Source organism: Biomphalaria glabrata, chromosome 2, assembly GCF_947242115.1.
Source record: "Biomphalaria glabrata chromosome 2, xgBioGlab47.1, whole genome shotgun sequence".
In the NCBI taxonomy this organism is placed as follows: domain Eukaryota; kingdom Metazoa; phylum Mollusca; class Gastropoda; family Planorbidae; genus Biomphalaria; species Biomphalaria glabrata.
Genome location: NC_074712.1, coordinates 22,262,630 through 22,275,772, shown reverse-complemented (window position 1 = coordinate 22,275,772; position 13,143 = coordinate 22,262,630). Strand labels below are relative to the sequence as shown.

Sequence of the window (13,143 nt, the reverse complement as noted above, 5' to 3'; positions counted from 1 at the left end):
TGCTACAAGTCAACGACCGTCCTCAACACATCTACCAGCAGTTTGGTGCTACAAGTCAACGACCGTCCTCAACACATCTACCAGCAGTTTGGTGCTACAAGTCAACGACCGTCCTCAACACATCTACCAGCAGTTTGGTGCTACAAGTCAACGACCGTCCTCAACACATCTACCAGCAGTTTGGTGCTACAAGTCAACGACCGCCCTCAACACATCTACCAGCAGTTTGGTGCTACACGTCAACGACCGTCCTCAACAGGTCTACCAGCAGTTTGGTGCTACACGTCAACGACCGTCCTCAACACATCTACCAGCAGTTTGGTGCTACACGTCAACGACCGTCCTCAACAGGTCTACCAGCAGTTTGGTGCTACACGTCAACGACCGTCCTCAACACATCTACCAGCAGTTTGGTGCTACACGTCAACGACCGTCCTCAACAGGTCTACCAGCAGTTTGGTGCTACACGTCAACGACCGTCCTCAACAGGTCTACCAGCAGTTTGGTGCTACACGTCAACGACCGTCCTCAACACATCTACCAGCAGTTTGGTGCTACACGTCAACGACCGTCCTCAACAGGTCTACCAGCAGTTTGGTGCTACAAGTCAACGACCGTCCTCAACACATCTACCAGCAGTTTGGTGCTACACGTCAACGACCGTCCTCAACACATCTACCAGCAGTTTGGTGCTACACGTCAACGACCGTCCTCAACACATCTACCAGCAGTTTGGTGCTACACGTCAACGACCGTCCTCAACACATCTACCAGCAGTTTGGTGCTACAAGTCAACGACCGTCCTCAACACATCTACCAGCAGTTTGGTGCTACACGTCAACGACCGTCCTCAACACATCTACCAGCAGTTTGGTGCTACACGTCAACGACCGTCCTCAACACATCTACCAGCAGTTTGGTGCTACACGTCAACGACCGTCCTCAACACATCTACCAGCAGTTTGGTGCTACAAGTCAACGACCGTCCTCAACACATCTACCAGCAGTTTGGTGCTACAAGTCAACGACCGTCCTCAACAGGTCTACCAGCAGTTTGGTGCTACAAGTCAACGACCGTCCTCAACACATCTACCAGCAGTTTGGTGCTACAAGTCAACGACCGTCCTCAACACATCTACCAGCAGTTTGGTGCTACAAGTCAACGACCGTCCTCAACACATCTACCAGCAGTTTGGTGCTACAAGTCAACGACCGTCCTCAACACATCTACCAGCAGTTTGGTGCTACAAGTCAACGACCGTCCTCAACACATCTACCAGCAGTTTGGTGCTACACGTCAACGACCGTCCTCAACAGGTCTACCAGCAGTTTGGTGCTACAAGTCAACGACCGTCCTCAACACATCTACCAGCAGTTTGGTGCTACAAGTCAACGACCGTCCTCAACACATCTACCAGCAGTTTGGTGCTACAAGTCAACGACCGTCCTCAACACATATGCACATTTCTTCCTTACTTAGCAGCTTTCATTGTATTTGAAGGACACCCCACTCTATTCAATCTTGACTTTCTTAGACCTGACCTAAAGTTTTGTTTAGGATAGTAACACTCATAGTGATAGGCCTACTCATGTTTTTGTAAAACATCAAAATGTGTTGGACATAGTATTGCACTATCCTACTATAGACAAAAGGGTCATCTCTTCATCCTATCATTTAACCCTTTCACCTCTCAAACTCCACAGCCTCCAATCATGTCCAAGTGGCTTTGTGGTCAGATTGGTTTGTATGGATCCTGGTAAGTGGACGGTCTTTGTTAGTACTTCTATATTTAGTATATGTATACTTTTCAACAGTCTTTTGGAAGTGTGTAATCTCTCAGTGGTTTCTTGGAGTTCCTCCGTCAATCTAGAAATATCTCGTTCAGTACGACACAGACTGTCAATAGCACTGGTAGTGTCCTAGAAACACAGTGTTTTAAGTTGATGACTTGTTCTGTTCCTTTGAAACTTACCACGAACTGTTTTCTAAATATTACTTTCTTACAGCTGACGTTCATGTGACACTAGAATATCTGTCACAACCAACTCTTCCGAGTTACATGTCACAACCAACTCTTCCGAGTTACATGTCACAACCAACTCTTCCGAGTTACATGTCACAACCAACTCTTCCGAGTAAAAAAAAAAAACATGTCAAAACTAATATCTATGTCCCAATTCAATTAATATTTTTGTTGCAAAAAAAATAAAATATTCTTATTAACTTTCTAAATCTGTGTGATTATTTCCATTTCAAATGTCTGCAGAATGTGGTACACGTCCCGCCTACTATAGGTCACCGCTGAGAATTATGGGTGGAGATGACGTCAAACCAGGGACATATCCTTGGATGGTTTCACTCCATGGCGGGAGGAATCAAGTTTTCTTCTGTGGAGCCACAATTATTCACGAACAGTGGGTTATGACAGCTGGTCACTGTGTCGGGGAAGGGTAAGCTGCTTCACTATTGACTTGAACTAAAGGGAATTAAAGTACGTGTTGCTACAACAGAAAGAATTAGATCCACGCCAATGTATCCTGGCTTCGCTAGCAAGGTCACACATAGTCATAGTGTGGGTCGCGGTTTGATGGGGTTAAAGTGTGGTATATATATTCTCTTGTCAAAACATATTTTGTAAACACAGAACTAATACATAGTTTTCCTTTTAGGAATTATTGGGAATCAAACCTCAGGGCTCTACAATTTACAATTTTAAAAGTAACTTTGAGAACCAATGAAATGAAGTTCCGTGTTACAGTGAATATTACTAAGTTTCATCTCCATTTCCTTTGTAATTGTAAAGCGTTTGCAAATTTTGAAAACAAAAATATAGGCTTAACTCCCTTACATGTGTGTATTAAGCAACATGGAAATCGAACATTTTCTAACATTAATATAAACGAAATTTATAACATAATACATTCAGATTGGAAACCTAGATAAACATAGATAAACCTAGATAAACAGATTTTTCGAATGCTTTCAACTCGTTATCTATCTTTTTTTGGAGGGTGGGAGGCGCTCCTGCACTACCTAATGGATACTACATTAAACCATGATCTGTTGCAAATAATTCTATGCATTATACAATGAATATAACACCAGATTTGTATCATCCCAATTCTTGGTTGTATCATCCCTCTCCTTTATTTAATCCTCGCTCTCTCTCCTAGCTTCTATCATCCCTCTCTTTGGTACTACCATCCCTTTCCTTGGTACTATCATCCTTTTCCTTGGTACTATCATCCTTTTCCTTGGTACTATCATTCCTTTCCTTGGTACTATCATCCCTTTCCTTGGTACTATCATCCCTTTCCTTGGTACTATCATCCGTTTCCTTGGTACTATCATTCCTCTCCTTGGTACTATCATCCCTTTCCTTGGTACTATCATCCCTTTCCTGGTAACTATCATTCCTCTCCTTGGTACTATCATCCTTTTCCTTGGTACTATTATTCCTCTCCTTGGTACTATCATCCCTTTCCTTGGTACTATCATCCGTTTCCTTGGTACTATCATCCGTTTCCTTGGTACTATCATCCGTTTCCTTGGTACTATCATCCGTTTCCTTGGTACTATCATCCCTTTCCTTGGTACTATTATTCCTCTCCTTGGTACTATCATCCCTTTCCTTGGTACTATCATCCCTTTCCTGGTAACTATCATTCCTCTCCTTGGTACTATCATCCTTTTCCTTGGTACTATCATCCGTTTCCTTGGTACTATCATCCCTTTCCTGGTAACTATCATTCCTCTCCTTGGTACTATCATCCCTTTCCTGGTAACTATCATTCCTCTCCTTGGTACTATCATCCTTTTCCTTGGTACTATCATCCGTTTCCTTGGTACTATCATCCCTTTCCTTGGTACTATCATTCCTTTCCTTGGTACTATTATTCCTCTCCTTGGTACTATCATCCGTTTCCTTGGTACTATCATCCCTTTCCTTAGTACTATCATCCCTTTCCTTGGTAGGCCTACTATCATTCTTCTCCTTGGTACTATCATTCCTCTCCTTGGTACTATCATTCCTTTCCTTGGTACTATCATTCCTCTCCTTGGTACTATCATTCTTTTCCTTGGTACTATCATTCCTCTCCTTGGTACTATCATCCTTTTCCTTGGTACTATCATTCCTTTCCTTGGTACTATCATTCCTTTCCTTGGTACTATCATTCCTCTCCTTGGTACTATCATCCTTTTCCTTGGTACTATCATTCCTTTCCTTGGTACTATCATTCCTCTCCTTGGTTATATATTTCCTCTTCTTGGTACTATCATCCTTTTCCTTGGTACTATCATCCTTTTCCTTGGTACTATCATTCCTTTCCTGGGTACTATCATTCCTCTCCTTGGTACTATCATCCTTTTCCTTGGTACTATCATCCTTTTCCTTGGTACTATCATTCCTTTCCTTGGTACTATCATTCCTCTCCTTGGTACTATCATCCCTTTCCTTAGTACTATCATCCCTTTCCTTGGTACTATCATTCTTCTCCTTGGTACTATCATTCCTCTCCTTGGTACTATCATTCCTTTCCTTGGTACTATCATTCCTCTCCTTGGTACTATCATCCTTTTCCTTGGTACTATCATTCCTTTTCTTGGTACTATCATTCCTTTCCTTGGTACTATCATTCCTTTCCTTGGTACTATCATTCCTCTCCTTAGTACTATCATCCTTTTCCTTGGTACTATCATTCCTCTCCTTGGTACTATCATCCCTTTCCTTGGTACTATCATCCCTTTCCTTGGTATTATCATTCCTCTCCTTGGTACTATCATCCCTTTCCTTGGTACTATCATCCCTTTCCTTGGTATTATCATCCCTTTCCTTGGTATTATCATTCCTTTCCTTGGTACTATCATCCCTTTCCTTGGTACCATCATGCCTCAACCATAGTGTTAATAATGAACCTGTCGCAATTCATTTCTGTAAACAAAAACTAATACATCTGTACTTACAATTTAATTGCAATTATTTTTAAATTCTAAAGCTACTTACAAAAAGAGACTTGTCAATGTCTACTTCAAGGAGACATAAAGAATAATCTCAATTTGCGAACAGTGTCTATTAAATGGATACATAAAAACGGTCTCATAGCTTAGCAACGAATCTATTGGAAAGTGGAACAGAAAGCAAGAGAAATAAAAACTTGATGAAATGAAAGTAATTTGTCAATGAAAATGGTTGACTCAAAGTTAACATAATTGGAGATCAAGTTGCCATAACGACACATCAGACTGTTGCTATGGTCTCCCCATAACCTGCATTGTTACAAAGTAACCTTTTCGCTGACAATAAAAAAAACTCTTCCGACTCTATTACTGGCTTAAGACTTTCATGCGGATTCCAGATCAACCGCCTTGCTGGAGAATCAGACGCGAGTATAGAGTTATTGAATTTAGGTGTCTATAACATGGTTGAAAATTCAGGCACAGCGTCAGAAGATCAAACTTGAATGTTATGTAGATACTGTTGGACAAAACACGTAACAAACAGTAACGTACTTTCGAGTAACAGTTGCACGAAGGACTGACTACATACGAATGAAGGCTTTATTAATATCTTCATATGCCGTCGGTTAACAAAGACTCTTTATTCGTTATCATATATTTAAAACTGGCACATCCAACAATTAAGCAAAGACTTGAATGACGCATTAGCTCCGTTGGTCACCCTCATTCTCTACTAAGTTTTTTCCTTATTATATTCAGACATAATCAGTACTGTTACAGTTAGGTCAAAGTTCTCAGTACTGTTACAGTTAGGTCAAAGTTTATCAGTACTGTTACAGTTAGGTCAAAGTTTTCAGTACTGTTACAATTAGGTCAAAGTTTATCAGTACTGTTACAATTAGGTCAAAGTTTATCAGTACTGTTACAGGATCTAACTAAGAAATATTTTACAAATCAGTTTAAAGTTAACATTTGTTGTATAAATGTAGATCTATTTTACATCTATGTTAGACCATTCCATACTATCATGTGCAATGGACTTGACCACTCTATTACAGAGACACCACCAACTTAACCTACTGGACAATCAAGACAGGAAACACCAGACGTATTGCCTACTCCAAACACTTACAGGTCAGAAAACCCTTGGCCATCATCAAGCATCCTGCATTCAGTATTAAAACTGTTGAGAACGACGTGGCCCTGATCAAACTGGACAAACCACTGGCCATGAATGACTTTGTCAGACCGATTTGTTTACCTGAGATGCAACCAGAAACCGGAACACGTTGTTACGCCGTTGGCTGGGGAAAGAACAGTGAAAAAGGTAGGACTAACTTTGTACTGTACATTCGCTTTGTTTCAATTTTTAAATCATTACTGATGAGATTGATCCATTGACTTATCTTTGTTTCAATTTTTACTGATGAGATTGATCAATTGACTTATCTTTGTTTCAATTTTTACTGATGAGATTGATCCATTGACTTTTCTGGTCTCAATTTTTACTGATGAGATCGAGAGAATCATTGAAATTAGCGTTTTTCAAACTGGAGCTCTGGGTGGTTACTAGGGGAAGCGAAGGTGGTCCTTTTTTTAAAGACAAAAAAATAATATTTCATTAGTAATCAATCAGGAACGACATTAATATCACAGATATTTAATAAATCAATTTTTTTATTAACTGACCTTTTTTCATCTTCTAAGTCGAAATAGTATTTTTGGTATGACATCACGACCTATGACGTGGCGATGAGCTATTGTTCTAAACTGCCCACAGATTGCGACATCGCAGGTCAGCGTTGAGGCCTTCTAGAACGCTGGGTTTCGGTCAGTTGGTTTGGCTATGAGGGCAGACAACAGAAAAATACAAGTTTGTGGTGGAGATAGTGCGAGATGTTGCATACATTCGATTGACCAAACATTAGAAGACGTTGACTCATTTAAATACTTAGTCCTAGGTTCAAACACAACAAGAGATCAATAAAAGAGAGAAAAACTCGTTTAAGCTTGGAATCCGCTGCCATGAGCAAACTGTGGAAAAATCAGCAAAAGTAACATCACCTTCCAGGTACAAATGTAAACTGTAGTCTTTGCTAGTAGTCTCTCTACTTCTATTTGCGTGTGAAAATTGGACACTGAACGCTGAGGCTGAAAGAAAAATTCAAGTCTTTGAGAGTCAATGCTAAAGAAACTACTGGGTATTAAATAGTATTTGTACATCTGTACTTTTACTAGCCAAAACTCTGACTGGCAAAGAGGAGTAACTCCTCAATACTGTGAAGAGACGAAGGCTGAGCTGGTTTGGTGAAACATGACTCACTGTCAAAAGTCATCCTTCAAGGTCCAGTAGAGGGATCACGAAGGGTCGTCCAAAGAAAAGCTGGACAACGTACAAGAATGGACGGCCTCTTCCTTGATATCATGTTAGGAACAGTTGCTGACCGGGAAAAGTAGAGGATTTGGTTACGTGAACTGTCACAGCGCCCCCTACAACATAAGTCAAGGGACACATAAGATGAGAGATGTAGTTATTGCTTTTACCAAAAGAAACATTTTAATTAAAGAATCGTTCTTGAGATTTATTGAAATACCTGTACATGCTAAAGATGCAATCACAGATTTAGAAAAAAAAAAACCTGGTCCTATTTCATTAATAAACTGTAGAACACACTGTTATGATAATATTGCTCAGATGTCGTATTACATACCTAGAGTTCAACCAAGAATTATAGGGGAAAAACTAATCTAATAAGTTCAAAATGACTGTTTAATTTGAGTAGGAGTTACTGTTCTCAAGTACGATCCAGTCGTTGTAACCTTTGAACCTTTGAAAACATGTTTCCTTTGCATACATCAAGATGGATGCTTCTTCCAGTAGAAGAGCGCAGGCCTACGACAATGTTTCTCAAACTTTTACGAATGGCTTCCCCATAACCTCTAAAATTACGTTCGCGCCTTTCCCCATCCCCCTCTTCTAGCAACAGGGTCGCAAGCTCCTGGGCCAAGCGTTTTCCTGCAGAATGTAAGCTTCCGAAATTCATTATCATTTGGTCAATACCTGCAAATTTCTCTTACTAAGAAAAGCGCAAGTCCAATAGAGTTCAATTAAAAAGCGTGGGATAGGTTAATACTGAGTTGTGAGATACATTGAAGGCAGTTGAGCATGATGACTGACTGGATTGAAAGCGTATTATGATGCACAATGACATATTGTGATAAACGCAGCGCATTGTATCAAGAACGGTAATTGCACTAGACACAATGAGAGTGGAATTAAAAATAGCTTATCAGTCAGTCATTGTTGTGTGTAATGTGTAAAAAAAAAAAAAAGATCAAGAAAAGAAATAAGTAATTAAGTAAAAAATTTTGTTAATTAACAGTATTTTTACAGAACTCAATTTAAAAAAAAAATTAAATAATGTTTGTCATCGAGATCCATTGGCGTTTTTATTCGTGTGGCGCCCTTCTCAGTGTGGATCCCGGGCCATGATGTTCCCCCTCGCCTTTCCCTCTCCCTTTTCATTACGCCTCTCAGTCGAAGTGCATCTCGGGAAACTGCAGTCCCCCATCCATCAATATGAAATATAAGTTTAAGTTTACCGTAAGACTTAAGCGCTGTTTGTTTTCTATTTCAGCTTTATTTTATGAGTCCAACTTAAAACAAGTTCCAGTGGATGTAACTAACTGGGATTACTGTAAACATGCTACCAGTAATAATGAACATTTTTCAGGCGTTCCTTTCAATTTAACTCAGACAATGTTCTGTGCTGGCGGATCAAGTCTACATGATGCTTGTCAGGTGAGGTAACTTCTACAGGTATAAACTTTATAAAAAAAAAAACTAACTCTTATTTTCTATACACTTCTGGAACTTCCATAATCTTGACGCTTGGTAAAAGATCAACAATTTCTCTAATGTTAGAATGGCTCAGGAAAATGTCCTTTTTTTTCTCTTCATTCCCATTGACTTTAAAAGTCTTTGGATGGTGTCTCTTACGTAGCTACATGTTTACAGTACATGGGGGCCTCATAGTGAATCTTATCAGCAAACGTGTAGTTATCAGAAGATTAGTACTGCCTCAAAACAAAAATATATTGCAGACGTGTTTGACATTCGAGGAAAAAAAAAGGCAAGTCACCACGTTACTATTAATAGAACTACGTGTGACTGTCATCATCTTCCTATTTGAGACAATCAAACATATTCCAACAGAGTAGAATTCATCAGTAGCCTACATATAGATCAGCAAAATGGTTTTCTTAAGCTTATATATATATAATGTTATATCGACGAGGTCTGTCCCATTAGATAAACGATCAGACCATTCAATGTTAATTAAAAAAGGTTCGCTTTTTTAATACTGGGTTTCATTTGTATAATGGAGTGTGAAGATGTATATTTTGACAACGATTCGGCAGTTAAAATAGTTTGTATGTCAAGTATGGTAACCATTATGAATATGGATTTAGTTAGTCTTATTGTAGATCCTAACGCTTCCACTCTTCATCGGCTGATGAACTTTATTTGATAGATAGGCCTATCTGACAATTGAGTAAATCACACTTATTGGATATTCCTCCTAGGTGACACCTAAAGCTTATATACACTAGATATTTATTGCCACTAGAATTATTATTATCTTTATTATCCATAAGAAAATTTGTCTTACAAATGTGCATTACAACTAACAAAACATTATAACTATAGAAAACCAAAATGTACAATCACACCAGACTCATTCAAAATTTACATGTGAAATGTTATATAACAGATAGTGGCATTGTATTTAATGATTTGATTGCCAGGGGAACAAAAGAGTTTGTGTGTCTGTTTGTCTTAGCTATCGGTGTCTTGTATCCTGATGGAAGGACCGTGGAGACTGATAATTTTTCCCTACTGCTGGGCTCTCTGCCTGAAATGTTGTGTACACACATGACGTCTTGCTGTTATCTGGCTTTAATCGTGGCTTAATTCATATCGAAACAATTAAATAACATTGTGCTGGTCATAAAACCCTAGTAAACCAAAGGCTAGAGTTATTTTATTGGTACCGTAACTTTCTTCTCTGGCCTTTATACCGTACTTGATATTAAATTTGGCTTTTCACATGCTGGTATAGGAACATCCGCTTTCTTGCTTCAAATCAGGCATGCTTATTTTAACATTTCTAAGCCACTCCCTCAACGAGTAGATAGAAACCAGACTATAGTCATCATGAAACATTTAATACTAATGTGCTGATTCTGTATTTTTTCTTAGGGTGACAGTGGCGGCCCTTTGTTATGTCGCAAGGAGAACACTACAGACGAGTGGTATCAGGGAGGAATCGTGTCTTGGGGAGTTGTCTGTGGCACCCCGAACACCCCTGGTGTATACACCAGACTTATCCTGTACACCAACTGGATACATGAGACTATAGCCAACAACACTGGACCATAAGACTGACCAGCCAGACTCGACCATAAGACTGTAACCAGTCAGACTGGACCATAAGACTGTAATCAGCCAGACTGGACCATAAGACTTTAACCAGCCAGACTTGACCTAAGACTATAACCAGCCAGACATGACCTAAGACTCTATCCAGCCAGACTGGACCATAAGACTGTAATCAGCCAGACTGGACCATAAAATTGTAACCAGCTAGACTCGACCATAAAAAAAAAGACTGTGACCAGCCATACTCGACCATAAGACTGTGACCAGCCAGACTGGACCATAAGACTCTTACCATCCAGACTGGACCATAAGACTCTTACCAGCCAGACCGGACCATAAGACTGTAATCAGCTAGACTGGACCATAAAACTGTAACCAGCTAGACTCGACCATAAGACTTTGATCGGCCAGACTCGGCCATAAGACTGACCAGCCAGATTCGACCATAGGACTGTAAGCAGCCAGACAGGCCCACAAGACTGTAACTAGCCAGAATGGCTCATGTTACTAATACCAGCCAGACTGGACCTTTGTACTGTAACCAGCAAGACTGGACCATTGTACTGTAACCAGCAAGACTGGACCATTGTACTGTAACCAGCAAGACTGGACCATTGTACTGTAACCAGCAAGACTGGACCATAAGATTAACCAGCGGTTATCAGCCAGACTAGGCTACTTCAGCCAACGAGACAGAAATGAACTATGAAACTATGTCACTAGGACACCGTCGTTGAACCATGAGACGGTACTACAAAACTAAGGAATATAGCCAACATCAATGGACCACCAAGAGCCATGAAAGATTGCATTGCTCTTAAGCTGGTGTTCAATGTATAGACCTAGACTTTGTGTTGTCTGCCATCGTGTCTATGATGTCCTATATCTATTATGAATTACTGATACGGTATCTACTAAATGTACGAGTGATAGCTGGTTTAATATGTTGAAAGAAAGAGGGTGATATTCGATGTCATTTACTTTGATCGTGATTTTAAATACTATAAATTGTATTGAGAGTATGTTGCAGGTGACGCGAATTATTTTAAAGGCTCCTGTCGGCCATTTAAAATATACTATAGGGCTATAATAGAACATACATGCTATGGCTGTCTATACATTACATTCATTTGTTGTAAGTCTTTCTGGTGTTATTGGAGAGAATATATATATATATATATATATATATATATATATATATATATATATATGTTTTATCACTGTTCATTTTCTAGACTATCAGTGTGAGTCTGAGCGCTGGGACTGGTAATTAGGAGACTTTCTGTTAGTGTGGTTTTGAGACAATCAAACCTATGAGCTACACTTCTGCTCGAGTTTGTTCTCTACTGCAATGCTGTGTTGTTGTTGCTTTTGTTTTTACTTTTGACATGATCACACTTTAGTCTATGTTTAAAAAACACACACGCATCAAGTCGTATATTTCTTTTGTTATTTTAGTTGTCAACAGATTGAAAGTTGTGTGCAAAGACCAACTCACTGAACCGCTCAGTTGATGTAGATCTATCATGTGACTTGCGTGGGTTATGGTTGCTGTGTTCCACAAAATGGCGGGAAAAGCAAAACAACCTTTTGACATCGTGTGCTATAACATTTTTCATATATATATGTGTGTGTGTGTGTGTGTGTCATGTTGAAATCAAGGTTTAGAAAAAAAAATACGAAAAAAAAAATCTCATCCTAATGTTTTGTATAGACCTACAATGATGATCGCTTTGTCCATAAATATCATAACACTGTACTTTATGATATAACCAATTATTCATTCGCTAATTCTATTATTTGTTCTGGTATGTGAAATCCTCATATTAAACCTTTAGAATTCCACATCTTAGACGTTGGGTTAATTGCCAACTTTACTAATGAAGACTGCAACACTCACACACCAAATGGCAATAAATAGCCTCACCCCCTTTTTTTTCAAACGTGATTATTGAATGTGACAAATACTTAATATGATTTATATTTCCTCCCTCTTGGCATATATATGTATCCAAAACATAGAATCTTGAACCTAATATCTCCTCATTCTTTATAGAGGAAGTGGATCACTCATTCCTTGATTTTCTTCTGTTTATTGATGATTTTTTTTCCTCTCCACTTTTGATGTTTCGACTACTAGCTTTGCTAATTAGTGGAGACGGTTTTAGATTAAGTGAATAGCTTATTTAAATCAAAACAATAACCGTGACTTGTATATATGTGATTATTGTTAATGGTTATTGTATTTTGGGCAATATCATCCAATCAATGTCATTGTTTCTCTGAGCATTACACTTCCCAAAAAGACGTTTATTTTGTTGTTGTTTTGAACCCAGCTGTATTGGACAGAAATGAGATGGACACATGTGTACAGACTATGTCAATGTGTACAGACTATGTCAACATTCAGAAAGTTGTCTTTACTCTTAATAGTTTCCTATTTATTAGTATTATTTAGTGATCCGGAATTCCAGAACTATTCTAATACTCTTTCAAATCTGCTGTAAATAATAGATAATTGGGCACGCTGCCTGCACTAACTGTTTTGGCTTGTGATTCCAAGCAGATCTAAGACTTGCTAAGAAACTAGGAAAACATTGTTTCGTAATGTAATCCATGAACCAAACCATTTTACTTGTCTACGTGTTACTGTGTCTTGTGTCACTCAGGCCATCAAGAGTAGACTTATTTCCAGGGTAAGGTAGGCTGACCAAGAAATAAAAAAAGAAAAGCAAATGAA

At 39.0% G+C, this 13,143-nt stretch overlaps 1 protein-coding gene across 4 annotated transcripts in view; it reads left to right on the top strand.

The window, feature by feature from the left end:
• The window catches only part of LOC106062913 (atrial natriuretic peptide-converting enzyme-like), a 195,208-nt gene extending 182,065 nt beyond the window's left edge, over positions 1-13,143 (top strand). For all 4 annotated transcript variants that reach the window (XM_056019653.1, XM_056019651.1, XM_056019650.1 and 1 more), the window contains 5 exons: positions 1,705-1,757; positions 2,268-2,451; positions 6,019-6,287; positions 8,599-8,762; positions 10,224-13,143. In XM_056019653.1, coding sequence (XP_055875628.1) covers positions 1,705-1,757; positions 2,268-2,451; positions 6,019-6,287; positions 8,599-8,762; positions 10,224-10,403 — 850 coding nt within the window. In that variant the 3' untranslated portion in view covers positions 10,404-13,143. The remainder of the gene's footprint in view (positions 1-1,704; positions 1,758-2,267; positions 2,452-6,018; positions 6,288-8,598; positions 8,763-10,223) is intronic.